The sequence below is a fragment of the Ovis aries genome, chromosome 14 (assembly GCF_016772045.2).
Source record: "Ovis aries strain OAR_USU_Benz2616 breed Rambouillet chromosome 14, ARS-UI_Ramb_v3.0, whole genome shotgun sequence".
Classification (NCBI taxonomy): Eukaryota; Metazoa; Chordata; class Mammalia; order Artiodactyla; family Bovidae; genus Ovis; species Ovis aries.
In genome coordinates this window covers 18,237,918-18,263,216 of record NC_056067.1, presented here as the reverse complement: position 1 = coordinate 18,263,216, position 25,299 = coordinate 18,237,918, and the positions used below count along the sequence as shown (strand labels likewise).

Here is a 25,299-nt window from a genome sequence, read left to right as displayed (position 1 = left end):
GGGGAGTTGGAGGATAGCAAAGACAAGTCGTCCGCAGGTGCTCGTGGTTTTCCAGTTTTTGTGGTGATCATCTGAATCACAGTTTTACGTTTAAAGAATTGCCTTGGGGTGCAGATGTCTTGGTGTCTGTGTGCTTGGCTCTGAAAGATTGTTGGATCCACTTAACTGAGGAAAGAAAAACATTTAGATTGATGATCATTCTTGCACTCCTAATATTTAGACAACATCAATTTCCACTCTTTCCTAAAGACTTGGGAAGCTGTAATGTAAGCCAGTTACCCATCTTTGGCAAAATATGCAGAGGAAAGGGGAATATAAAGTGTTTATCCCATCCTTTGCAGAAATACTCAGAATCCAAGACCAAATTTTTTTCACCTGCAAATATTTATTTTTGTATTTGAAGTAAAGGTGCACCCAACAAATGCAGTATTTTCTCCAGAATATGCATGTTTAATTTTTAGAATAAAGTTTGATTTTCAAACAATATATCCAAGTAAATTTTTCAACTTTGATTTACCACTGTTTTCTCATCTTTAAATAATGTAGTTAATACAAAATGCAAATGATTCCAGAAGCTCTTGCATTTTATTGGGGGTGGGGTGGCTGCAAACACACAAAAAAATCTTCTTTCCACTTTCTCCTTTCTCTCTCTGTTGTCTTCCTTTCCTTCAGATCTCTTCCTGTTGAGGAGCCCTACCCATCCTGTGTTACTGCTTCCTGTTGACTATTCTCTCCACCCTAGATGGGAGAGATTCTTACAACAGTGATTTTTAAATGTTTAAATTTAGACCTTCTGAGTTACTCTTTTAATAGCACATCTCCCAAGAGAGCCCAGCACACCCTTCCATGAATGGTGTCTTTTCAAAAATAGCTGGTTTTTAATTCAGTGTAAAAGTTGTAGAGCAGTCATTCATCATTTTTTTTCAGTTACACACAAATAGTGACTATTAGTAGATGTGTTATTTTTATAAAGAGTGGACATATGAAGAATAACTGTTTGATCTCCTAAATAAATACTAAATGCTACATTATATTTATAGTGACCTTGGGTCAGACTAATCAAATTCCAAGTGCTGGCTGTGCTGTTGAGACACTGTGTGACCTTAGGCAGGCCATGTAACTTTTCTCAACTGTTTTACCATTGTGTAGAATGGCATAACAGTAGCACTTGCCTCACAGAATTATACCTCATGAGTGAGAGCTCAATAGGTATAGGTTCGATACCTATACCTATAGGTTACAGGTATACTGTTATCCCCTTCTCCAGGGGATTTTCCCAACCCAGGAATCAAATGTATAGGTATAACAAAATAGGTGTTAGCCATTAATAATAAATGGCAAAGAATCAACCCTTTAATCATTTGTAAAATGGAGAATTGATAAACAGTATGCTGATTTGGAGACATTTTGGTTACCAAAAAAGGAAGACACTGCTTTTAAAGTTCAATTCTGTTGCTCAGTCATGTCCAGCTCTTTGCGACCCCATGAACCACAGCACGCCAGGCCTCCCTGTCCATCACCAACTCCCAGAGTTCACCCAAACCCATGTCCATTGAGTCAGTGATGCCATCCAACCATCTCATCCTCTGTCGTTCCCTTCTCCTCCTGCCCCCAATCCCTCCCAGCATCAGGGTCTTTTCAAATGAGTCAGCTCTTCCCATCAGGTGGCCAAAGTATTGGACTTCCAGCTTCAATATTCAGCTTTTAAAGTAAAATTAATTAAACTCAACTTTTTTCCATGACTCGTGTTGAAATTTAGAAAATTCTTTTAATTGAATTATTTTAATTTGATGCATTGTTTTTTCTGAGTTTGAAAATATTCCTAATCTAGGTTCTGCTTTATAAAATTCTAGAATGGAAGTTAAAAGGTTACCGATAACTTTGTGATCCAAGCCCATTCATTTAACCAACACTTACTGAGTACCTTCTATATGCTAGCCTCTGTTTCAGGTACTAGAAGTAGATGGGTAAAAAATGACTTAAGTGACATACACAAGAGGAAACACAAATGGCCACTAAATGCATATAGAAATAATCAAACTAACATTTTTAAGTACATATTAAAATAAGACCTGTTTTTAAAAATCAGGTTGTTTTTTTTTTTATCCCACCCCTAAGTTCCAGGGATTGAACCTGAGCCACCTGCCACTAGACTGCCAGGAAAAGTCCAGTATTTTTTTATTTTAATGGTACTAATCAGTTTGCCATCCGAGGGCAGACACACTGAAACCATACTCACAGAAAACTAGTCAGTCTAATCACACTAGGACCACAGCCTTGTCTAACTCAATGAAACCAAGCCATGCCTGCGGGGCAACCCAAGACGGGCGGGTCATGGTGGAGAGGTCTGACAGAATGTGGTCCACTGGAGAAGGGAATGGCAAGCCACTTCAGTATTCTTGCCTTGAGAACCCCATGAACAGTATGAAAAGGCAAAATGATAGGATACCAAAAGAGGAACTCCCCAGGTCAGTAGGTGCCCAATATGCTACTGGAGATCAGTGGAGAAATAACTCCAGAAAGAATGAAGGGATGGAGCCAAAGCAAAAACAATACCCAGTTGTGGATGTGACTGGTGATAGAAGCAAGATCCGATGCTGTAAAGAGCAGTATTGCATAGGAACCTGGATGTTAGGTCCACGAATCAAGGCAAATTGGAAGTGGTCAGACAAGAGATGGCAAGGGTGAATGGCAACATTCTAGGAATCACTGAACTAAAATGGACTGGAATGGGTGAATTTAACTCAGATGACCATTATATCTACTACTGCGGGCAGGAATCCCTCAGAAGAAATGGAGTAGCCATCATGGTCAACAAAAGAGTCCGAAATGCAGTACTTGGATGCAATCTCAAAAACGGCAGAATGATCTCTGTTCGTCTCCAAGGCAAACCATTCAATATCACAGTTATCCAAGTCTATGCCCCAACCAGTAACGCTGAAGAAACTGAAGTTGAACGGTTTTATGAAGACCCTACAAGACCCTTTAGAACTAACACCCAAAAAAGACGTCCTTTTCATTATAGGGGACTGGAATGCAAAAGTAGGAAGTCAAGAAACACCTGGAGTAACAGGCAAATTTGGCCTTGGAATACGGAATGAAGCAGGGCAAAGACTAATAGAGTTTTGCCAAGAAAATGCACTGGTCATAGCAAACACCGTCTTCCAACAACACGAGAAGACTACACATGGACATCACCAGATGGTCAACACTGAAATCAGATTGATTATATTCTTTGCAGCCAAAGATGGAGAAGCTCTATACAGTCAACAAAAACAAGAGCAGGAGCTGACTGTGGCTCAGATCATGAACTCCTTATTACCAAATTCAGACTTAAATTGAAGAAAGTAGGGAAAACCACTAGACCGTTCAGGTATGACCTAAATCAAATCCGTTATGATTATACAGTGGAAGTGAGAAATAGATTTAAGGGCCTAGATCTGATAGATAGAGTGCCTGATGAACTACGGAATGAGGTTTGTGACATTGTACAGGAGACAGGGATCAAGACCATCCCCATGGAAAAGAAATGAAGAAAAGCGAAATGGCTGTCTGGGGAGGCCTTACAAATAGCTGTGAAAAGAAGAGAAGAGAAAAGCAAAGGAGAAAAGGAAAGATATAAGCATCTGAATGCAGAGTTCCAAAGAATAGCAAGAAGAGATAAGAAAGCCTTCTTCAACGATCAGTGCATAGAAATAGAGGAAAACAACAGAATGGGAAAGACTGGAGGTCTCTTCAAGAAAATTAGAGATACCAAGGGAACATTTCATGCAAAGATGGGCTTGATAAAGGACGGAAATGGTATGGACCTAAAAGAAGCAGAAGATATTAAGAAGAGGTGGCAAGAATACACGGAAGAACTGTACAAAAAGATCTTCATGACCCAGATAATCATGATGATGTGATCACTAATCTAGAGCCAGACATCTTAGAATGTGAAGTCAAGTGGGCCTTAGAAAGCATCACTATGAACAAAGCTAGTGGAGGTGATGGCATTCCAGTTGAGCTATTTCAAATCCTGAAAGATGATGCTGTGAAAGTGCTGCACTCAATATGCCAGCAAATTTGGAAAACTCAGCAGTGGCCACAGGACTGGAAAAGGTCAGTTTTCATTCCAATTCCAAAGAAAGGCAATGCCAAAGAATGCTCAAACTACCACACAATCGCGCTCATCTCACATGCTAGTAAAGTAATGCTCAAAATTCTCCAAGCCAGGTTTCAGCAATACGTGAACTGTGAACTCCCTGATGTTCAAGCTAATTTTAGAAAAGGCAAAGGAACCAGAGATCAAATTGCCAACATCCGCTAGATCATGGAAAAAGCAAAAGAATTCCAGAAAAACATCTACTTCTGCTTTATTGACTATGCCAAAGCCTTTGACTGTGTGGATCACAGTAAACTGTGGGAAATTCTGAAAGAGATGGGAATACCAGACCACCTGACCTGCCTCTTGAGAAATCTGTATGCAGGTGAGGAAGCAACAGTTAGAACTGGACATGGAACAACAGACTGGTTCCAAAAGGGAAAAGGAGTACATCAAGGCTGTATATTGTCACCCTGCTTATTTAACTTATATGCAGAGTACATCATGAGAAACGCTGGACTGGAAGAAACACCAGCTGGAATCAAGATTGCCAGGAGAAATATCAATAACCTCAAATATGCAGATGACACCACCCTTATGGCAGAAAGTGAAGAGGAGCTTAAAAGCCTCTTGATGAAAGTGAAAGAGGGAAAAAGTTGGCTTAAAGCTCAACATTCAGAAAACGAAGATCATGGCATCTGGTCCCATCACTTCATGGGAAATAGATGGGGAAACAGTGGAAACAGTGTCAGACTTTATTTTGGGGGCTCCAAAATCACTGCAGATGGTGTCTGCAGCCATGAAATTAAAAGAGGCTTACTCCTTGGAAGAAAAGTTGTGAGCAACCTAGATAGCATATTCAAAAGCAGAGACATTACTTTGCCAACTAAGGTCCGTCTAGTCAAGGCTATGGTTTTTCCTGTGGTCATGTATGGATGTGAAAGTTGGACTGTGAAGAAGGCTGAGCACCGAAGAATTGATGCTTTTGACCTGTGGTGTTGGAGAAGACTCTTGAGAGTTCCTTGGACTGCAAGGAGATCCAACCATTCCATTTTGAAGGAGATCAACCCTGGGATTTCTTTGGAAGGAACGATGCTAAAGCTGAAGCTTCAGTACTTTGGCCACCTCATGTGAAGAGTTGACTCACTGGAAAAGACTCTGATGCTGGGAGGGATTGGGGGCAGGAGGAGAAGGGGATGACAGAGGATGAGATGGCTGGATGGTATCACGGACTTGATGGATGTGAGTCTGAGTGAACTCCGGGAGATGGTGATTGAAAGGGAGGCCTGGTGTGCTGCGATTCATGGGGTCGCAAAGAGTAGGACACGACTGAGCGACTGAACTGAACTGAACTGAATCAGTTTGCCAAGGAGTCAGAGAAAATTTCAAACACTTGGTGGGATGCTCAAACACTAAAAACTGTTAAAACTTTTCTGGGAAGCAGTTTAACAGTAAACATCAAAAGCCTTAAAAAATATTCATTCCCTTTGACCTAGTATTTTTACTCATGTGTTAGTCGCTCAGTGTGGCCAACTCTTTGCTACCCCATGGACTGTAGCCCACCTGGCTTATGTCTCCATGGGATTCTCCAGGCAAGAATACTGGAGTGGGTTGCCATTCCCTTCTCCAGGGGATTTTCCCAACCCAGGGATCAAACCCGGGTCTCTTGCCTTGTAGCAGATTGTTTACCGCTGAGCCACCAGCGAAGCTGTTTTACTCCTCTGATTTATTCTAAAGAGATAGGGATTCCTAGAGATTTTTATTTATAATAACAGAAACTTGAAAATAAGTTAAATGTTCAGTAGGGGGTCATTAATTAAACCATGGGACACACATGGGATAAAATACTGTACAGTTACTTAAAATATTTTAAAGACTAATGAAACAGAGGGGAGATACAGTTTATTAACTGAAAGAAAATTTGCTTATTCAGTATAATTCTGATTTGCTAATATGTGTAATGCTTAGAAAAATACTAGAATTTAAATCTGTTAAAACTTTTCCTGTCTAGTAATAAATTAACAAGGTTCTTATTTTCTCCTTTACCCATGTCTTTGTCTACTTAAATAGTTTTGACATTATTTTAAAAATTATGATGATTTAGTCGCTAAGTTGTGACCAACTCTTGCAACCCCATGGACTGTAACCTGACAGGCTCCTCTGTCTATGGGATTCTCCAGGCAAGAATACTGGAGTGGGTTACCATTTTCTTCTCCAGGGGATCTTCCCAACCCAGGAATCAAACCCAGGTCTCCTGCATTGCAGGTAGCTTCTTTACTGACTGAACTATGAGGGAAGCTGTCCCTCTCTATATATATGTGTGTATATATATGTGTGTATATATATATATATATATATGTGTGTGTGTGTGTGTGTGCATGGGGTCTCGAAGAGACGGACAAGACTGAGCGACTTCAACTTTCACTTTTCACTTTCATGCCTTGGGGAAGGAAATGGCAACCCACTCCAGTGTTCTTGCCTGGATAATGCCAGGGACGAGGGAGCCTGGTGGGCTACTATCTGTGCGGTCGCACAGAGTCAGATACAACTGAAGCAACTTAGCAGTAGCAGCAGCATTTGTATGTTATATGTGTATTTATATATATATATCATGTATATTTTAATATAATTAAAAATTATAGTGCAGTAAAATTAGCAGGGTCCATTTCCTGAGGCTGTCACAATCTGCACTGCTAACACAGCAGAGTATGATGAGAAAAGGCCCCATCATGAGATCCAAGAGGCCTGCTCCTAGTCAGTGGCTCTGAGACCTTAGTTGAGTCATTTAGCATTTCTGGGCTACATTGTTCTTATCTGAATGACCTCTTGTCCTTTCCAGTTCTAGTTTCTGTTATTCTGTAGAAGTCTTCCCTGCTGTTACTATGTAGCCCTAAGGAGACTACGCTCCATATTTTGTCCATTGACAACACAGAATTAAAAGGCAGAGTAGTTGCTAGGAACAAGTCTGCCTCTTTAACATTTGTCCAGAAACCACAGGCCATAAGGGATGCAGTGGAAAATTCAGCACATGTTTCACAGAATAGAAACAGTACTTCTTTGGTTAGAACATTATGAGTTCTTAAAAAGAAACTATGCTAGCAGCCTTTTCTCTTTGAGGCGTGTTTTCACACAGAAAAATGCCAGTCCTCAGTGATCATCCCAGGATACCAAAATGTAAGAGATCTTCCCATGCTCATTTTAAATATCTAATAATTCTTAAATTTCAAAAGATGAACTGTTTCTATTAAATATGAAGTTTTAACACACTATTAAACTTCAAATTTACTACTGCTAAGAATATTTTAGTCTTTATTCACACATTCTCTCCTGTGAACTTTTTGATGATGCAGTAAAGTTGCAGAGCCTTCTCTGATGTTGGAAATTACCTGCATTGAAGGAATAGACTTTATTGTCCTGGTTCCTGACTATTCTGTTCTGTTGGCAGGATTACATTTAATTGTTTTTCTTTTCTAATTAACGACAGGATAAGTGTAAACTCTTATGGGGGAAAATGCGTTACTTTCCAAATGAATGGCAAATATACAATAAGAATATTGCTGAATATTTTTAGGAGAGAATTCAGAGCCTGAAGCAGAGCATAGACTTCATGGCAGACTTACAGAAAAGTCGGAAGCAGAGAGACGGGACAGACACCTCACAGAGTGGGGAGGACAGCGGCTCCTGGCCAAGAGAGAGGGACGATGCTGGAGACGCTGAGGCACAGGGCTTCAAGAGCCCCAATAAGGAAAATAAAAAGTAAAGAATCTTTGGAATATTATGGTTAAGCTGTCTTTTCCACGCCAGTAATGGGAGAAAATACAATTCGGGGACCTGCCTTGGGTCCATGGTTGGCTGGGTTTTGTCAAAGTCCATTTTGATGATCTCACACCCCTTTTCTCATACAAAGCACAGTTTGTAATTGTCTAAACACAATTCAGAAAATAGTTCTGAATGTCTATTCTATAGGGAAGTCGTTTTAAAACCAGTAAATAGTCTCAAGGGACTCATGGTGTCATTGAGTTTATATTAATAGAGCTCTTTGTTTAAGAAAAAGTTGTATGTTCATTACCTCATTGCACGAAGGGGTCGAGCCCGCGCTTAAGCTTAAGCACAGTTAAAGCTGCCTTCCAAACAGACGGGCTGTCACTGAGATGTGTGCATGTTCTCCACTGAGTGTCAGCTGGTGGGAGCAGTGTGAACCACGGTCCTGCCAGCCCTCAGCTGATGTGGCCTGACTCAGTTGCGTACATGTCCATCCCGCTCGGCTGCTGCCTTACCTGCCCTGACACCCAGCACCTCGCTGTCAGCTCTGGGAGAGAGGTTTAGTTAGCAGATTGGGACTTCTGCTGTTAGTGAACTTGTGACAGGTTTTTCTTATATTTCTAAGATTTATACATTGTAATATATGTTTATTTTAAATTTTAAAAGTTGGACTTCAGTGTACCAAATTGTAGAACAAATTGTGCACCCTTCTGCAATGGCACCCCACTCCAGCACTCTTGCCTGGAAAATCCCATGGACGTGGAGCCTGGTGGGCTGCAGTCCATGGGGTCTCGAAGAGTCAGACACGACTGAGCAACTTCTCTTTCACTTTTCACTTTCATGCACTGGAGAAAGAAATGGCAACCCACTCCAGTGTTCTTGCCTGGAGAATCCCAGGGACGGGGGAGCCTGGTGGGCTGCCATCTATGGGGTCGCACAGAGTCGGACACGACTGAAGCGACTTAGCAGCAGCAGCAGCTGCTGCTTTTAAAATATATTTGAGGTATGGTTCATTTTTATGAATAAACTAAGAAAAATGTGTAAAACAAATAATACTGGACACAGGGAGGGAACTGACCAACTACTTGGCTTGCCTTAGTATCTGTGTGTTATTGGGGCCCCTTCTCAGGTCATTAGGGAACAAAGTTTTAACTGGTGTCAGTAGCACAAATTTCTCCGCTTTGGTTGTATTCATATTTGGAATTACATTTTAATGTTTTCATCTTCTCCTCTTCTTTTCTTTTTACTTAGTATTAATGTGTGCTTTCAGGAAAGACAAAGATGTGCTTGAAGATAAATTTAAAAGCAGTAATGTAGAAAGAGAGCAGGAGCAGATTGACCGTATCGTTAAGGAATCTGGAGGAAAGCTGACCAGGAGGCTTGTTAATAGTCAGGTGATGGAGCTTTTCCTTTCTTTTCATTACCTACTGATTTGGGTTGTCTGAAACTTTTAGTTTTTAAGTTGCTTGTGTACTTTGAATGCATATCTGCCATAGAGCTCTTCAGGACTGCACTCACAGAAGAAAAAGTAGTAATACACTTGTTTTTAAAGTACATAATTCATATTATCCTCTGTTACTGGCTAGAAGGGTTTGGGTTTTTTTCAAAGGACATTAATGTGTTCAAACGGAGAAGGTGATGGCACCCCACTCCAGTACTCTTGCCTGGAAAATCCCATGGACAGAGGAGCCTGGTAGGCTGCGGTCCATGGGGTCGCGAAGAGTCGGACACGACTGAGCGACTTCCCTTTCACTTTTCACTTTCATGCATTGGAGAAGGAAATGGCAACCCACTCCAGTGTTCTTGCCTGGAGAATCCCAGGGACGGGGGAGCCTGGTGGGCTGCCATCTATGGGGTCACACAGAGTCGGACACGACTGAAGTGACTTAGCAGAGCAGTGTGTTCAAACGTTGGAAAATGAACCACATGCTTTTAAGATTAAAAGAAAACATACACGGTCTTTTGAAGTCATGTTTAGCACCTCGGTTCTAAAACCAAATGAATTAATCCATGGCTTTAGGTAAGTCACTTCCCTTCTCTGGTTTTCAGTATACTTTTTAAAAATAGTTTAAACAGAATTTGGTGGCCTTAAGCACCCACACAGCTCTTTTAAAATTCTGAGATTTTTCTAACCTTTATTTCTTTAACCCATCAGCACCTGTATATATATGTGAAAGTTGATATGAGTATGATGATAGCCACCTGTAACATTAGTTTGATTAAACTAACGTGAGGTTTTCTGGTGAGCAACATACATATGTATCATGTATAAAACTGTTTATGCCATTTGAATACTTTGGGTCTTTGCAGTGTGAATTTGAAAGGAGAAAACCAGATGGAACAACAACATTGGGACTTCTCCATCCTGTGGATCCTGTTGTAGGAGGTAGGTTCACAGAATTGGATTGCGCATGAACTTGATGCTAATGTGGCAAAGAGCAGTCACCTGGTGACCGTTTCAGAGGAGCAAGTCTGAATGCTGATAAACCCAACTATCATCATCTAGAAAGAATTTGGCTAGGTATCCTGTACTTCATACTAACAGCCAGACTAACTTTATTTCATCCCAAAATAAGTACTACAAAATCAAGTTTTCTTTAAAATATAAAGTGCCTAGGACGTCCCTGGCAGTCCAGTGGTTAAGCCTTTGCTTTCTAATGCAGGTGCGGGTTCAGTCCCTGGTCGGGGAGCTAAGATCACACATGCCTTGCAGCCAGAAAACCAAAACGTAAAACAGAAGCAGTGTTGTACAAGTTCAATAAAGACTTTTTAAAATGTGGACCACATTAAAAAAAGACTTAAGTAATTCTAAATAGCTGGACTATCATATGCACCGTTAACAAACCCAAAATATTAGGCAGTCATTTCTAGCCCTGGTTCAAGAGACTGGCACTTTTTGAGATACCTCAAAAAGACTCAGGCAATGTCTCAAAACCTTCAGACTATGGCATAATAAAATTTAACAGACTTTTTAACTTTAGAGAATAAAATTAGTATATATGCCGTGTAGTAGTACCTTAATGGTAGTGGAATAATATATAGTAAATGAATTATATCTTTCACTGTGGTTGATAGATTATAAAGGTTAGGAAATCACTGTTTTAGAACATCAGTCATACTTTTATTTTTTCAAATGATATTTTAATGGAAATAGAATAGGGAATATTTTGAAATTTGATGTAAGAATGGGAAATATGTATCATTTATCTTGGAATCATGTTGTGATAAGCATGAGAATGTTTATTCTATAAATAACTTTTCCTACTACCATTAGGAGGGAGATAATTGGGGATACAGAAATGAATAATGACAAAATTCCAGGAAATAGTTTCCAATATTTATTATTTGCATTGAGGAAGGCACTGTCTTAGGAGCTGGAGGTGGAGCTAGGTGTAAAAGGGAACGAAAGAGGAACAGACAAGTCCTTTCCTCTTACATTCTATGGGGTGGGGAAAGAATAACAGAAAGAATCAAGAATCAGTGCAGCAGGGGAGCAGAGCAGCAGAGTAGTAACAGTGTCTGGAGGTCAAAGACGGCTTCCTTACGAGATGTTTAGGTTGATCCCAAAGTGGTGAGGAAGGGATTGGGGAATAACAAGTAAAAAAAAAATCTGAAGCAGAGAAGAGCTTGATGCCAGCCTGTCAATGTTTCCTTTTAGCATTGCAGTACACTCTTGAAATGCTGAAGTAGGAGAGCATTAATAGGCTCCTTGACTTAGAAGAAAAGGAACTGGTGCTATGATTTCAAGACAAAACTCATTCACTTTTTTATTTATTTACCCTGTGAGGCCCTGCAGCCCTTCCAGGTTGATGCAGAGGTACAGGCCATGGACCGGGCCTTGCTGCTCAGGCCGGAGCGGCTGCCCCCGCTGTGGCTGTGGCCATGCAGCACCACTGCCCACACCCCACCGCTGCCGCCGCCACTACCCACAACTTGCTCTTTTCGCTCTGGCCCCATTTTTTACTTTTATATGAACTTTTCATAGTAGAGTTTTTTAGAGTCTTGGGTCATAGAAAATGCCACAGGATTGAGAACATTGCTCTTTCTGATGTATCAGTGATTAAAATTTGGTGATAAGAGATGCAGCTAAGTTGATTTAGGTGAAAGCTTTCTAAAAGGCACAAAGGTCTGCCCCTTTCTTTGTACCTGGGGTTCTGGACTCTGCTCTTGGTCTGGTTTTCTGGGTTTCCAGCTCCTGTAGACATTTTCACGTGCGGCCAACACTGACTTGATCCTCACACTCAACAGCTGCTCCCCCAGGAGGCCAGTTTACTGGTTTAAGGTGGAAGATGCCCCTGCTCACGTCTCAGCTTCATCCTCCTGGTTGGAGGTACTAGTACCAGTTAAGACACCACATGCTGACCAAGGAAGGAAGATTTTGTTCAGAGGTTTGGAGCTTCTCACAAGTGCTTCCACTTTGTCACACTGATCACATGTGGAAGTAGACTCTATTCCAGGGTGGTCTTGTTACAGAAACCAGAGCTCGTCTTCAGAAGAAAACAGTCTCTTCTGTTGGATTTTGTTAGAGACCACATTCTCTCCTGACGCCATCCCTCTCTGTTCTTAGGCTTATATCGCAGATTTCCAACATCATCACAGGGGTTCATGCCTGGTTTACAGGCTTTTCGTCTTTAAAGGTTGTTCGTCCCTGCAGTACAAGTCTGCCTCTTGTAGAGATTAATTTATCCTGAATGTATTATGAATTCTTGTCTTTAATCAGGGATTTCCCCTTCTTTTACTCATCTTAACACTGAAAGGTCTGACTTTTAAATGTTTTTTAAAGTGAAGTGCAACATGATTATAGAGAATTCCAGGATGCTGCAGGGTATGATGAAAAGGACCAGATTTGGATCCTGGCTACATTCCTGCCTTTCTCAGCTCAGCTTTTTTTGTTAAAAATGGGTAAAAAAAAAAAAAAAAAAAAAAAGGATGGATATGGTAAGGGCTGCCCGGAGTCAGGTGGATGTCGTGAAGCGCCGTGGGGTCACTGCCACGTGAGCCGTCTCCACCATGCTGCTCTTACGTTTTAGAACCAGGCTATTGTCCTGTGAGACTGGGGATGACAACTGGAAGACTACAGTCTGGAGTGAATACTTTGCAGGGGTTCAAAGAGGATAAAAGGAACAAAGTAACTCCAGGTAAGGCTCCCCTGTGGTGGTAAAGTTTTTTCTCTTCTCATTTTCAAGGAGTGAGGAAAAGAAGCATAATTACCATTACTTTAACTCTATTTGTAGTATTTTTGCAACATTAATTAGATATTTTAAAGAAGAAACTGAAAAATCAGTATTAATATTCAGAATGAGTTTTCTTTCTTGTTTTTCCCCTCCCCATTGTGAGAAAAGATTCACTTGAGTTGTGACTTATAAGTATATATTTTGGAGAAAATAATTTACCTTGGATTTGTTTGCCAGTCAGTGAAGTAGCAAAGTTAGAAGGGAATAATCTTTAATAATTAGAAAAATAGATTGACATACAAGTTAAAGAATGGTATTGTGGTTCTGTGTGTGTTTTCATCAACAGTGTTATACTTGAGTTATGGACCTTACAGTTCTTACGCACCACATTATGACTCCACGTTTGCAAATATCAGCAAGGACGATTCTGATTTAATCTATTCAACCTATGGGGAGGACCCTGATCTCCCCAGTGATTTCAGGTGAGTCGTCACTTCATTGGTACTCTGAGAGCTGCATTGTCCTAAAATACTGATACACATAAGGGATCTATTGATAGACCTACAGAGTTATTCAAATGGTAGGAAATGTGTTCAGTAATCTTTTTAATTGACAATTAAACAGACCCTTAGTTATCATCATTCTTTAGTGGAAAGTAAATATTTTAAAGAAAGCATTGTCTCCCTAATGTTTTCTGGTGTTGGCATCTGCAGTATTTTAATTCTTACAAAAATATGTTTTTGAAGATGTTTTGTACTTCTGCTTACTAAAATTCAGGAGCTTGTTGCTTCAGAATGTTGGTGTGCCACCTGCTTCATTGTAACATGTTTGTGCATCCGTGAGTTGTTCCAGATTTGATAGTTGTGGGGGATCAAATCAAAGTCAAAACCACCACACATTTCCCCAAGATAGGAGCTAGGACCTGGTTTGATCCAAAGCCGACCTCCATCCAAGCCTGTTTGACCCATCAGGTCCCAGTAGACTCTGGCAGTCCACTCCACCAGCCCTTATCACATGTTTCTGTGAGAAGGTAACTTTGTGTTCTTGTTTAGGATGCTGGGTACTTTGCATGCCATCAGCATAATGAGATAACCATCCTGACTTACTGGCATTCTGGCTTGGGTTATTCCTTCTTGGCAGTGGAATTTTGTAAACTTTCATTATGTGTAAGACTTTAACCCAGTAGATTAACCAGTCTCCTGGTTTTCTGAAAAAGAGGGAATTGTTCACTTTTATATATGTATGGTGGTAGTGGTGGCAGTGTTTTTACAAGTTAGTGACTGTGGTTTCAGATCAAGCCACTTGTATCCTTTAAACCTCTTCTCACCAGCTTGAATAAATCCTTTCTCAATTACTCATTCATCCATGCATTCCACATGAAGGTGTTGCTGGTGCTGTATTTTCCAGGCATCAGCCTAAGTAGGATTTCTTGACTCACTGAAGTGGGATGTGAGAGAAGAAAGTCATGGAGAATTCCAGGGTTTTAGATGCAGCCTAGAAGATGACATTGCTGTTACAAAGAGGGAAGATTTTAGAAGGACTGCTTCAGGAGGAAGATCCAGCAATTCAATTTTGGACATTATGAGGCTATTTGACCTCCAAATGGAGCTTCCAAAGAGTGTGGTCCAACCTGGAGGTGTAACTTTGAGAGTGTTTTAGTACATACGAGAGCCCTGAGGCAAATACCATCAGGACGGGGGAGCCTGGTGGGCTGCCGTCTATGGGGTCACACAGAGTCGGACACGACTGAAGCGACTTAGCTTAGGGAAGGAGTGAAAAGAGAGGAGCGAAGAATTCCACTGACTGAGCCCTCATCCCCACCATCACTGAGATCTTATTTTTCTTTGAACTTTCCCCCAGAAGCATTTCCTTTTCATGGTGTTCTTGATATTAATTCTCTCATGATGATAAATCTGTCACTGGTAAATATGTAAGTATAATTGTGTTCTGTCTTGATGGAAAGTTTCACATCATGGGCGTAAGTTAAAGGCATCTAATTAAACAGTTGGCTGTAATAGGAAGAAAACACCAATGGAGATCATTTATATAAAAGTGACTCTCCCAACACTCTTTTTCAGCATCCATGAGTTTTTGGCCACATGCCAAGATTATCCATATGTTATGGCAGATAGTTTACTGGATGTTTTAACAAAAGGAGGACATTCTAGAACCCTGCAGGAGTCAGAGACGGTAAGAATGCTGCTAAAGAAACAGGATGGTTTATCGTTGGTTCTCCAGTGTTAGTCATCAGTGTTATGAAACCATGGGATTAACCAGTGTGGCAGCTGAACTCCATTCCACTGAAAAGACAGCCCAGCCCGGGTGGAGCCCATGGGTGGAGGACAATGAACGGAAACAAGTAACTCGGCTACCAGGATCTGTGAGGGCCAGATGATTGTCATTATCTCCTCATCTTGGAAATGTAGAAATCAAAAATGGGGGTTATAACCCAGAAGTCAGCTTGTGTTACGTACCTGAACAAAAAAAAAAGGAAGTCTGGCTCATTGGCTTGACAGAGTTGACTAAAATGACAAGGAATGTCCTTTTCCTTATGTAGTAATAATACAGTGGTGGAGCCGCAAGTAAAAAAGTAAAAAGCTTCCTCATTGCTGTCTTTTGTTAACACTTGTAAATTAGCTCCGGTTCAGTTGGACATAGTTCATAATCCAGGGTAATTCAGAGACTTGACTCAAAGATGAGAACCAGAAAACATTTGTTCAGTGGAGAGGAGAGCTGATCTCCAGAATGTCCGTGTCATCGTAGTTAGAGGAGCCCTGTATCTTCTGGGGTTATGACTCTTGCTGGTGGCTGTGCCTGCAGCCTCAGTGTGCTCTGCCTTCACTGTGCCTGTGCCTGCTGAGTCAGTGCCTGAAGTTTAGTGAGAACTGCCGTACGGTCTTGTATCTTAGCACAAAACTGCTTTCTTTACATCACCTAAAAAACATTCAGCTTTACATCAGTTCAGAAATATTTTTACTGTATACTTCCCATCAATCAATCTGAATTAATTAAAGGTCTTGAACTAAAATTGCTTATCTTTCATTTGGTTGATACAGCAGTATATTTCAAATTTAAAATGTCTCTGCCCTTTGATCCAGCAGTTCCTCTTCTCAGAATTTATACTAGAAAATAAGACGGAAGTTATATGTAAGGAATACAGTGTTTATAATTTTTTAAAACTAGAAATCAGTTAAGTAAATCACAGTATAATCTTTCAAGAGAAGATAACAGATCATCATTGATTTTTGCACATGATACATGTGTTGTTTATATATACGCATTATCTCTGAAGACTAAGGTTATGGGAAGTTTTCACCTTCTCTATAGCATTTGAATATTTTATACACATCTGCTGCTGTTTGAGAATATTGCCTCTTCATGTAGAATACACTAGGAGTTCTCCTGTCTTCTGTTTGTCAGAGATTTTAGCCACCTGATGTTTTCTTTAATAAAGTGTTTTTCTTTATCTTTATAGTCATCTCCTGAAGATGAAGGCCAGACTAGGATACTTGACACAGCAAAAGAAATGGAGGTGATTATATTTCATTTCTTTACAAGAAATATTTAAATGGCAAATAAGCTAAAAAGCCTAGATGATAAAGCTTTTATTTTTAAAAAACAAAATATTTATTATCTCCTGAAATCAAAGAACTTTTTTTGCCTGTGGAGAAGGTTGCAGCCGTGAGTATGGAAAACAGGCGTGCAAACAAGGGAGCCAGAGCCCGTTACTGTACAGTGTAAGCGTACATGTGGGGGCACAGCTGGAGGAGCCAGCTGCTTTGGACAGTTGGTGAGACCCTCCCGGAGAGGCTTCCGGATGAACTGGGTCTAGAAAGATGAACAAGGTTCTCGCAGCGCAGGGCCAGGTGTATGAAGTGGGTAGACCTCCATGTGTAATGACATAATCTGAGCAGGCAGGGCGAAAGAGCACCCAGCAAGTGAGTGACCACAGGCTACCAGGAGAGTGGAGGATCAGATGACAGGTTGTGTGTGCAGTGCTAAGAAGCTGAGATTTTTCTCCTCAGAGACTGCTGTGATTCGATGCAAAGGAGAAGGGGGTGCTGGAGGGAGCGGACCAGTGAAAAGCTATGGGACTTAAGCTAGTTGTCTTTTGCTTAGATAACAATGTAATGGAAGAGAATGAAGATGTGCAATAAAGAAAAATACAGTAGAACTAAAATTGATAGGGCCTGATGCACAGGGTAGATACTAGCATTGTTAGCTTACATCAGATGTACAGGAAAAGGAGCAACCTTCATCAGGGAAAGAAATATCTGGTTTCAGGGCTGGTGAGTGTGGTTTGGGACATCACTGGAGGTGTGTTGATCTAGAGGTCATTAGTGTCATGGCAGAATTATTGTAGGTATTAAATGAATGAGACTGTCCAGGCAGAACACATAAGGAAAGGGCCAAAAAAACCTTGGAAAGACCAATGGTTAAGATAGGAAGAGCATGGCAGAGTCGTGCAGGAAAGAGTCCAGCAGTGTCGGATGCCACACGGAGCCCTCTAGCTCATGTCATTTGTAACCTAAATCAGAGTAATTTCAGTAAAACGGTGGGGACAAGATAAAGATGCCGTGAGTTACGTGACTTAGAGAGTTGTAAGCCTTTTGACAGGAAAGAAAACTTGAAGATGGGAGATCAAGTAAAGATAGATGCAAACATACATGGTACTTAAAAAGTCATGTCATTTTCCAAGAAAGATTAGCCAGGCAAAGTCATGTACGTGGTGAACAGGTAAGAATGAAGGAAAGCTGGAGACTGGGAAGGAAAGCTGGGTGAGAAGTGTTTTGAGTTGAGTTGTGAGGGCCCAGCTGAGGTGACAAACCCAAGTGTGTACTGATAGGGTTTTCTCCACCACACTTAGCCCATGCGTCTGAGCTCAGAGTGCAATACCAGAGTATAAATGGAACCATTAACTTTGGGTTACTCATTGTCACAGTTGATCATTTCCTAAAAACCAGTTTTAGGGTTATGGAAATTCTGAGTCTTGAGATTCCAAAAATAAAACTACCCATTTTAGGATTTTGTTTCTCCCATGCAATACTAACAGCCTGACTTTGAGGCCCACAGGAGAACCCAGGAAGTATCTCACGTTCAAGTTCTACCATAAGGGAGTGCCAGTGTTTGGACTAAAACATTGCCTGTGAGCCTCAGAAACTGCAGCACCACCACAGTCACCAAAAGGGCAGTGACAAGGCTTTTATCCTTAGAGCGGCGATGAAGCAAATAACACAGTGTTTAAAACACACCATTCCATTACCGAGAAGTGTGAACTTAGGGACACGTCCACCAGGATTTAGGAATGGCATTTTAAAGGTTTTTATGGCATCAGAATTATAACTCTAAATAAGTGAAATAACTTGGCTTATAAACACAAGCCATCTTACTAACTTCTCATTCTAGCATTGTCAGGGCTTAGCAAGCTCAGGTAACTATTTTTTAAGCAGGTTACAGAAGTTGAACTAACAGGGCCTTTGGACTCCAATCATCAAGACAAGTTTACAGCGCTGAAAGCAGTCACAAACTTTGGAGCTCCAGTTGAAGTGTTTGACTCCGAAGGTGAGTGTCTCCAGAGGACTTGAAGGAAACACTTCCTGACACAGGCAGGCAAGATGTAATGTCAAAGGAGCACAGGTTAGCATAGCCATTCACTATGGGAACATGGTGACTGGCCAAGCTCAGTGAATAGTGAAGCGTGTCTGTGGTGTTGATTTCATTTAGGGGGGATTCCTCCTTTGAGGAGAGACGACTAACCAATAAATGGCAAAACCCCAGAGCATAGTATTCAGTTTGTTGCACAGGATCAGATACAAGATGTCCATGATGTCTTTAATAAGTTATTTTTCTCACAGAAGCTGAAGTGTTCCAGAGGAAACTTGATGAGACCACCAAACTGCTCAGAGAGCTCCAGGAAGCCCAGAATGAGCGTCTGAGCACCAGACCCCCTCCCAACATGATCTGTCTCTTGGGTCCATCGTACAGAGAAATGCATCTCGGTATGTGGTACCTCTTAGAATCTGAGCCACCAGGGCAGCCCAGGAATACTGGAGTGGGTAGTCTATCCCTTTTCCAGGGGATCTTCCCAACCCAGGAATGGAACCGGGCTCTCCTGCATTGCAGGCAGGTTCTTTACCATCTAAGCCCCTGGTTAGAGAAGCAAGCCGCTTAAAGGGAGCATTGATTGCTTGAGTAGTGATACCACTATATAGTCTTAACACTGAAGGGAAACACCATGGACAGTTCATTTTCTGTATTCATGTTTATTGGGCTTTTTTTTTTTTTCAGTTATCTAAAGGAATCACATTTCAGTACCTTGAACTCTTTCTGTTGCTGTTTTTTTTCCCTAGCTGAACAAGTGACCAATAACCTTAAAGAACTTGCACAGCAAGTAACTCCGGGTGATATTGTAAGCACATATGGAGTCCGAAAAGCAATGGGGATTTCCGTCCCCTCCCCGGTCATTGGAAACAACCTTGTGGATTTAACAGCAGGTGTGTGCCCTGTGTCTCTGGAGAATGGAGGGCGAGGGAACATCAGTCTTCTCCCTCCAGCAGCATCTGCAAGGTGTTGTCTCTGATGCTAACGTGTGAACTGGGCGAGTTTTCTTTCCATCTTGTCTAAGGAATAAAGACCTCACACACTTGCAGGAAAAAAAACCTATAGTGATACACCTGCCTAGTCTTTAACCTTGAACATAGTGAAGAAGGGCTGTCGACAGTTACTCTGTTTTACTGTGACATCCCCTTTCTAATTAAAAGGAAAAAAGGTGCTAAATAAAGGGTGTGTTTTTTTTTCTTTCAGATTTTGAAGAACCTAAAAAGACTGATGTTACTGAGTGTGAACCTGATGGGATTTGAATCTATCTGGTATTTGATTATATATTATGTATATATTTTTTTCATTAACTTGGAAATGCTTTTCAGAAGATATTAAATATTTGTAAATTGTGTTTTTAATTAAACTTTGGAACAGTTGATTTTAATGTTCCAGAGGTTGAACTTCTATTAGGTAATAAAGCTGAACCTGGACTATGAGCTGTATTGTACATATCACCTGAGTTACCCCTTCACCTTTTCCTGGGGCCGAATCTGAGGATGGAGTATTAGAGAAGAGCTTGGAGAATAGAACAGCCTTTTTCCTGACCATCCATTAAAAAGTTGCCCAAATCATTGAAATCCCTCATTTTCCCATATTTGCCTTTCTTCTCATTAAGGAAATTATAACCAAATGGTTCCTGACTTAGCAGATTTCACTTCGAGGATTTATTCAAAAAGGGGCCTTGTGAGGAAGGAATGATTTGGACCTGTTGGAATACTGAGCAGAAAGTGGATGGGAGTGGACCTAGGCAGAGTTCTTGCAGAGGAGTGATAGTGCTGCTTCCTTATGTTTCACAGGCAGGACCATGACTGAGAAACCCTTCTTTAAAATTACCATCCAGTGAGATTCCCATTGTTATGCCATGAAAACAAATTCAACTTTAGAATTTACTAGCATGTCCCCCATATATGTATTGAGGACGATGTCCTTATGTGGAAGGAGCAGGGCTTCCCACCACGAAAGCAAAACGAAATAAAAATATGTTAGGAGTTTCATAGCACTAACTTGTCTGGTGTTCCTTTTTGGTTTATTTTTGCCATTTGTAGAGGGGTTTTCCCAGTATAATAAAAGGACAAGCCAAATAGGATACAAACTAAATTGTCCATGAATATGAAAAGGAAATCACCAAGCTTAAAGGAAAGTTGATGTTTCTATTTACTGTTTTTCAACAGGTCACCTAAGATTCTGCCATGCCCCCAAAACTGATACTCATCTACTTCTATCTGAAAGGCAAAGGTTAAGTTCCTGAGCAGTTTAATTATTTAAGTAGGAAATGATACGTGGTCCTTCCTCTTCTGTGACCAGGCACTAGACTGTGACCTAATTCAGGAACAAATCAGGTTTCAGACCCTACTCAGACTGTATGGAGTCCTTCTGTAAAACATCCAGGCTGGAAGCTATTTTATTATTTTCTTGACTTTGAAAACTAACATTTAACAAGTAGGGTGAAGGAAAACTGAATCTCTTAAGAGAGTTAAGATGACCTAATCTTTCAAAAACATACTTGAAAACATATGCCAGAAGAATTAATCCATTCAAATATGTATTTATCAATATTTATCAAGTCTTTTTAGAGTTTGTCTCTCAAATATAATTCAGGTAGCAACCAGCTCTTAAAACTTTCAATCTATTTAGCTAAGTAGTTCCCAAAGACCAAGAAAACATTTAAATTCAAAACACTCCAGAACAGGTTTTCCAGATTGCTGCTTTATCTATGAAAAGCTAAACAAAAGAGAAACACTGGTACTTTATAAAAATGAAATATAACATTTTGAAACAAATGTTACAGATCTATAAATATTCAGTGTGTCGAATAACCCCTAGTCGTTTCACTTACTTTCTCAAAGCCTATTTTTATACATACACACAATGTATACAGTGGTTAATGATCTTTTCTGTTTAGGAAATTTTCTTAAGGAAATCAGAAAACTTCACTAGCATCAGTGAGGCCACCGTAGTAGAGATATGAAGCATGTCCCTGACCCACAGAGAAGGTCAGTGTTAGGAAAAATACTTGTCTTGTCAAAGCAAAATGACACCTGTGAACAAATGACTTGGTAATTGGAAAATGAATTTATAACAAGTAACTAAGTGATTTTTATGGTCAGTTATACACTATGATCTGAATGTCAGAAATTCAGAACTTAATATTATTCTTATCTGAGCACAGTGAAAAAAAAATACATAAATGGTAACCAATTATTTTTTAAACTCCCAATTGGGATTTCTTTGCTGGAGGCAAACAGTAATTTGTATGTTGCAGGAGTAGAAGCATGTCCACCTCAGAGAGGCCCAGCATACTGATGTGTGTCTACACTGGATCAGTGACAGAACCTTCGTGATTTCCCAGGAAAGCCCAGTCACTCCTGATTTTAAGGGTATAGATTTCAGCGTAGTACTTAGATGAAGAACTGGTATGTGAAAAAGGCAATCTAAGTAAGGTTTATTTCCCTTACCAGCGTTTTCACCGTGAAACTCCTTTAGGACAGCAAGTTCTTGTGATTTATTCCCACCTGTTCTAGTGATGCATCAGAGCTGCCACTAGCCCACCCAACCCCAGGACTCAGCACTGGCCAACAGCAGGTTCGGCTCCAGTCCCCTCCCTGCCGTGGCTCACTCCACCGCCCCCGTCCCAGGCAAACTCGGCTGCTTAGTCACCTGTCTGCAAGGTCGTGTCATCTTTTAAAGCCTCACGTTTGCAAGACTTTATAATTTCAGGGGAGTTCATGGATGGCTTGTGGCTAGAATTCCTGCTATATAGTCAAGTTCAGCTGTATTAGAAACCCTGGTGATACTCTGGTTATGACGCAGTGAAGGCAGTTTGGAAAAGGGAATGGGCAGTTTGGTCTTTCCTCATGTTAAAACACAGATTGACTTCTTTCGATTCTTTTGGAGCTGAAGTGCTGTAAGACACCACACCTCAAAAACCTGGCTTTTTCACTTGCCTGGCTTCAGTCAGCTCAGAACATCCAAGCATTTGTTTGTGAGAGGCCTGGCTTCCAAGATCCGGGAACCTCTGCACATGCTGATGCTGAGTAGGTCCTCTTCAGAGCTAGCTGTGAGGACTGAAGGGGAGAACTGCAGCCTGTCAGCTTCTCTCACACAGAGGCCACTCCTTTCCAGTATAAAGCTAAGACAGGCTGCAAGGCTGCCAGGGGCGCTCGGAAATGCATGAGGAGTCAAGGAAGGGCTGAGAGCGTACACCTTCTTTTCTAAGGCTTTTCACTTATTAAACCCAATCTCAATTCTGGCTTCAAAGTTGTCTGATTCAAGCCAAGGCTCTGCCACTTGCTGCCTTCCTGTGGCCACGCTCCTCAGAGCTCCATCCCACAGCTGAGCTGACCCCGTGAGCTCACACAGGACAGTGGTCCCACTTGCGTGTCCATGGTTCCCAAGGAAGAGGCTACACTGGAGGGAAGAGAATTTATCCAGCATCTCAGAAGTCATTTAGAGGGTGACACCTCAATTAATAATGAATCCATTTTTAAACAGACACATGCCAAAGAGGATAAGAAGTAAGTGTCCACTGTGGGGCTTTCTCCCTATTGTTTGAACCCATTTGTAGATGTAAAACAATCTTTCAACTCCATTTACCAGAATGCCTATATGAGAAGTGTGCGCTCTTGTAGCTGGTGTGCTGGGGAGAAAGGAGCTCCCACCCATCCTGGACGAGAAAAGACACGTTCCACGTGTGCAGGTCACAGGCCGTGGGGGGTGGGGCAGGCAGGTCTCCAGGTCATGCTCCAAGGTCTCCTCCACAGCACCTTGGGGATGAGTGCACGGCCCACAAATGAGCTGTTCCCTGCTGGGCTGGAGGCCGCCCTGCAGACTCGGACAGCACAGAGGTTCTGGCTGCCTGTGTGTAAGGCCGGGTGATTGCCCCAAGCTGACACGTCCCCTAGTGCAAGTCCAAGGAGGCCACGCACACACAGCCACCTGCTCAGGTGGTGATGACCAATCCCTTGGATGGCCTTTGTGCCTGGTGTGGGGCTGGGCCTTCCGCCTGGCTTGCTTCAGAGAAGGAAATGGGTTTCCAGCACGTCTGGCACCTACCAAAAGCCCTCAGTTCAGCCCCAGGCCTTGGAACTTGGCGGTATCTGTACAGACAAAGTAAGTCCTCAGTTCCCCTTTGCCTTTGACATTAATCAGCCCGCGGCACTCACAGGAATACCCTAGTCCCTGGAGGATGGTACATGTCTCTTCAGTAACCTGAAAAGGAAAGAAGCATAAGTCCTCAGAAGAGAGAAACCTGCTGTGGCGGGGACGAAGAGAAATTGGCCGACAGGGTCTGGTTTCCCTCCAGAATTTGGTGGCTAGAATCCCCTGGCAGACTTAGCCCAGGCTCCCTCACTGGGCACAGGTTTCCCCAGGTGAGCTTTTACCTGGATTTTTCCAAGTTCTCCAGTGCTCTCCATTCGACTGGCAACGTTGACCGTGTTTCCCCAGATGTCGTACTGAGGTTTTCGTGCCCCAATCACTCCAGCAATCACAGGCCCATGGTTTATGCCTAAAGATATTTGCAGTTGGCATCATAGAGACAGAGCCTCCAGCTATAGGGCTACAGAATCCACCCAGCTACCACGGAAAGGATTGGCAAAACCGCGAAAATGAAGGTAGGGACCGCGCTTCCTGCACCTGGGACAGGAGATGGCACTTGAGATGGGAGGGGAGGGCTCCCTGGGCAGTTCCCTTTCAGACTTGACTGGATGTGGAGCCTGAGTCCAGTGTTAACACTTCCTTTATCTGCTCTGTGTGTGTCACTCAATCGCGTCTGACTCTTTTGTGACCCCATGGACTGTAACCCGCCAAGCTCCTCTGTCCAAGGGATTCTCCAGGCAAGAATACTGGAGTGGGTTGCCATTTTCTTCTCTAAGGGATTTTCCCAACCCAGGGATCAAACCCGGGTCTCCTGCATTGCAGGCAGATGCTTTACTCTATCTGTATCGGCTAATCACCTCTTAAACAGTGAATGGGTTTTGGGGACTGACCATATTAGTTGTCGGTGACGACTTAGGTTAATAATTTTGATTTGTTTTCAGGATATTTAAGGGCACCTGTTTACAACTGGGGATTCCCCATGGTAATATATATTCCTGGTTACTTAAAACCTTCAAAGAAAAGTAGTATGCAAGGAAAGAATAATTTCCCAATCACTTGGTTGTAAGATCAGAGAGGGATTTCTAAAGTTTTTCGAAACAGATGGCAACATACACCCAACTGAGGGTGGCGCTGCCAGGAGGCAGGGATGGCAACATACACCCCACTGAGAGTGGGGCTGCCAGGAGGCAGGGATGGCAACATACACCCCACTGAGAGTGGGGCTGCCAGGGCTGCACAGTCCTGCCCTGAGCCACAGCCCACCCCACCTTCTCAGGGCCTCACCAACTCGGAGGCGAAAGGAGTTGAAAGAGTGCCGATTGATGCCATCCAGCTTGCTCATCAGGGCGGTGCTGAACTCCACCATGATGCCAATATGGGCGTGCTGCCGCTCCAGGTCCTGCGGGATAGAGCGCTGTACGTGGGGCCGCGGGCAGTGTTGCTCCGCCTCCCTGCCTCCAGAGCACCCTGACCCGGGGAGCACCGTGTGCCAGCCAGGGCATGAAAGCCACGGGGGGCCACTGCTGGGCAGAGCTGTACCGACCAAGCCTCCTCCACAGGGTGTCCAGGACCCGAGCACCC

The 25,299-nt window shown here is 42.1% G+C and overlaps 2 protein-coding genes across 27 annotated transcripts in view; one reads left to right on the top strand and one right to left on the bottom strand.

The window, feature by feature from the left end:
• BRD7 (bromodomain containing 7) overlaps nucleotides 1-20,057 on the top strand; it is a 49,585-nt gene extending 29,528 nt beyond the window's left edge. The window contains exons 7-17 of one of the 4 annotated variants that reach the window (XM_015100431.4): nucleotides 7,656-7,840; nucleotides 9,117-9,240; nucleotides 10,157-10,232; nucleotides 12,877-12,984; nucleotides 13,367-13,502; nucleotides 15,099-15,210; nucleotides 16,496-16,552; nucleotides 18,471-18,582; nucleotides 18,876-19,019; nucleotides 19,371-19,514; nucleotides 19,825-20,057. In XM_015100431.4, the coding sequence (XP_014955917.2) occupies nucleotides 7,656-7,840; nucleotides 9,117-9,240; nucleotides 10,157-10,232; nucleotides 12,877-12,984; nucleotides 13,367-13,502; nucleotides 15,099-15,210; nucleotides 16,496-16,552; nucleotides 18,471-18,582; nucleotides 18,876-19,019; nucleotides 19,371-19,514; nucleotides 19,825-19,880 (1,254 nt within the window). In that variant the 3' untranslated portion in view covers nucleotides 19,881-20,057. Of the gene's footprint in view, nucleotides 1-7,655; nucleotides 7,841-9,116; nucleotides 9,241-10,156; nucleotides 10,233-12,876; nucleotides 12,985-13,366; nucleotides 13,503-15,098; nucleotides 15,211-16,495; nucleotides 16,553-18,467; nucleotides 18,583-18,875; nucleotides 19,020-19,370 lie in introns of all 4 variants that reach the window. The other 3 variants (XM_015100429.4, XM_060397931.1, XM_060397930.1) reach the window with 3 other exon arrangements.
• A 1,089-nt stretch (nucleotides 20,058-21,146) lies between these two features.
• Nucleotides 21,147-25,299, bottom strand: part of ADCY7 (adenylate cyclase 7) — a 64,485-nt gene continuing 60,332 nt past the window's right edge. For all 23 annotated transcript variants that reach the window (XM_060397927.1, XM_042231589.1, XM_042231588.2 and 20 more), the window contains 3 exons: nucleotides 25,003-25,117; nucleotides 24,003-24,127; nucleotides 21,147-23,829 (listed from right to left, as the gene is read on the bottom strand). In XM_060397927.1, coding sequence (XP_060253910.1) covers nucleotides 23,683-23,829; nucleotides 24,003-24,127; nucleotides 25,003-25,117 — 387 coding nt within the window. In that variant the 3' untranslated portion in view covers nucleotides 21,147-23,682. The remainder of the gene's footprint in view (nucleotides 23,830-24,002; nucleotides 24,128-25,002; nucleotides 25,118-25,299) is intronic.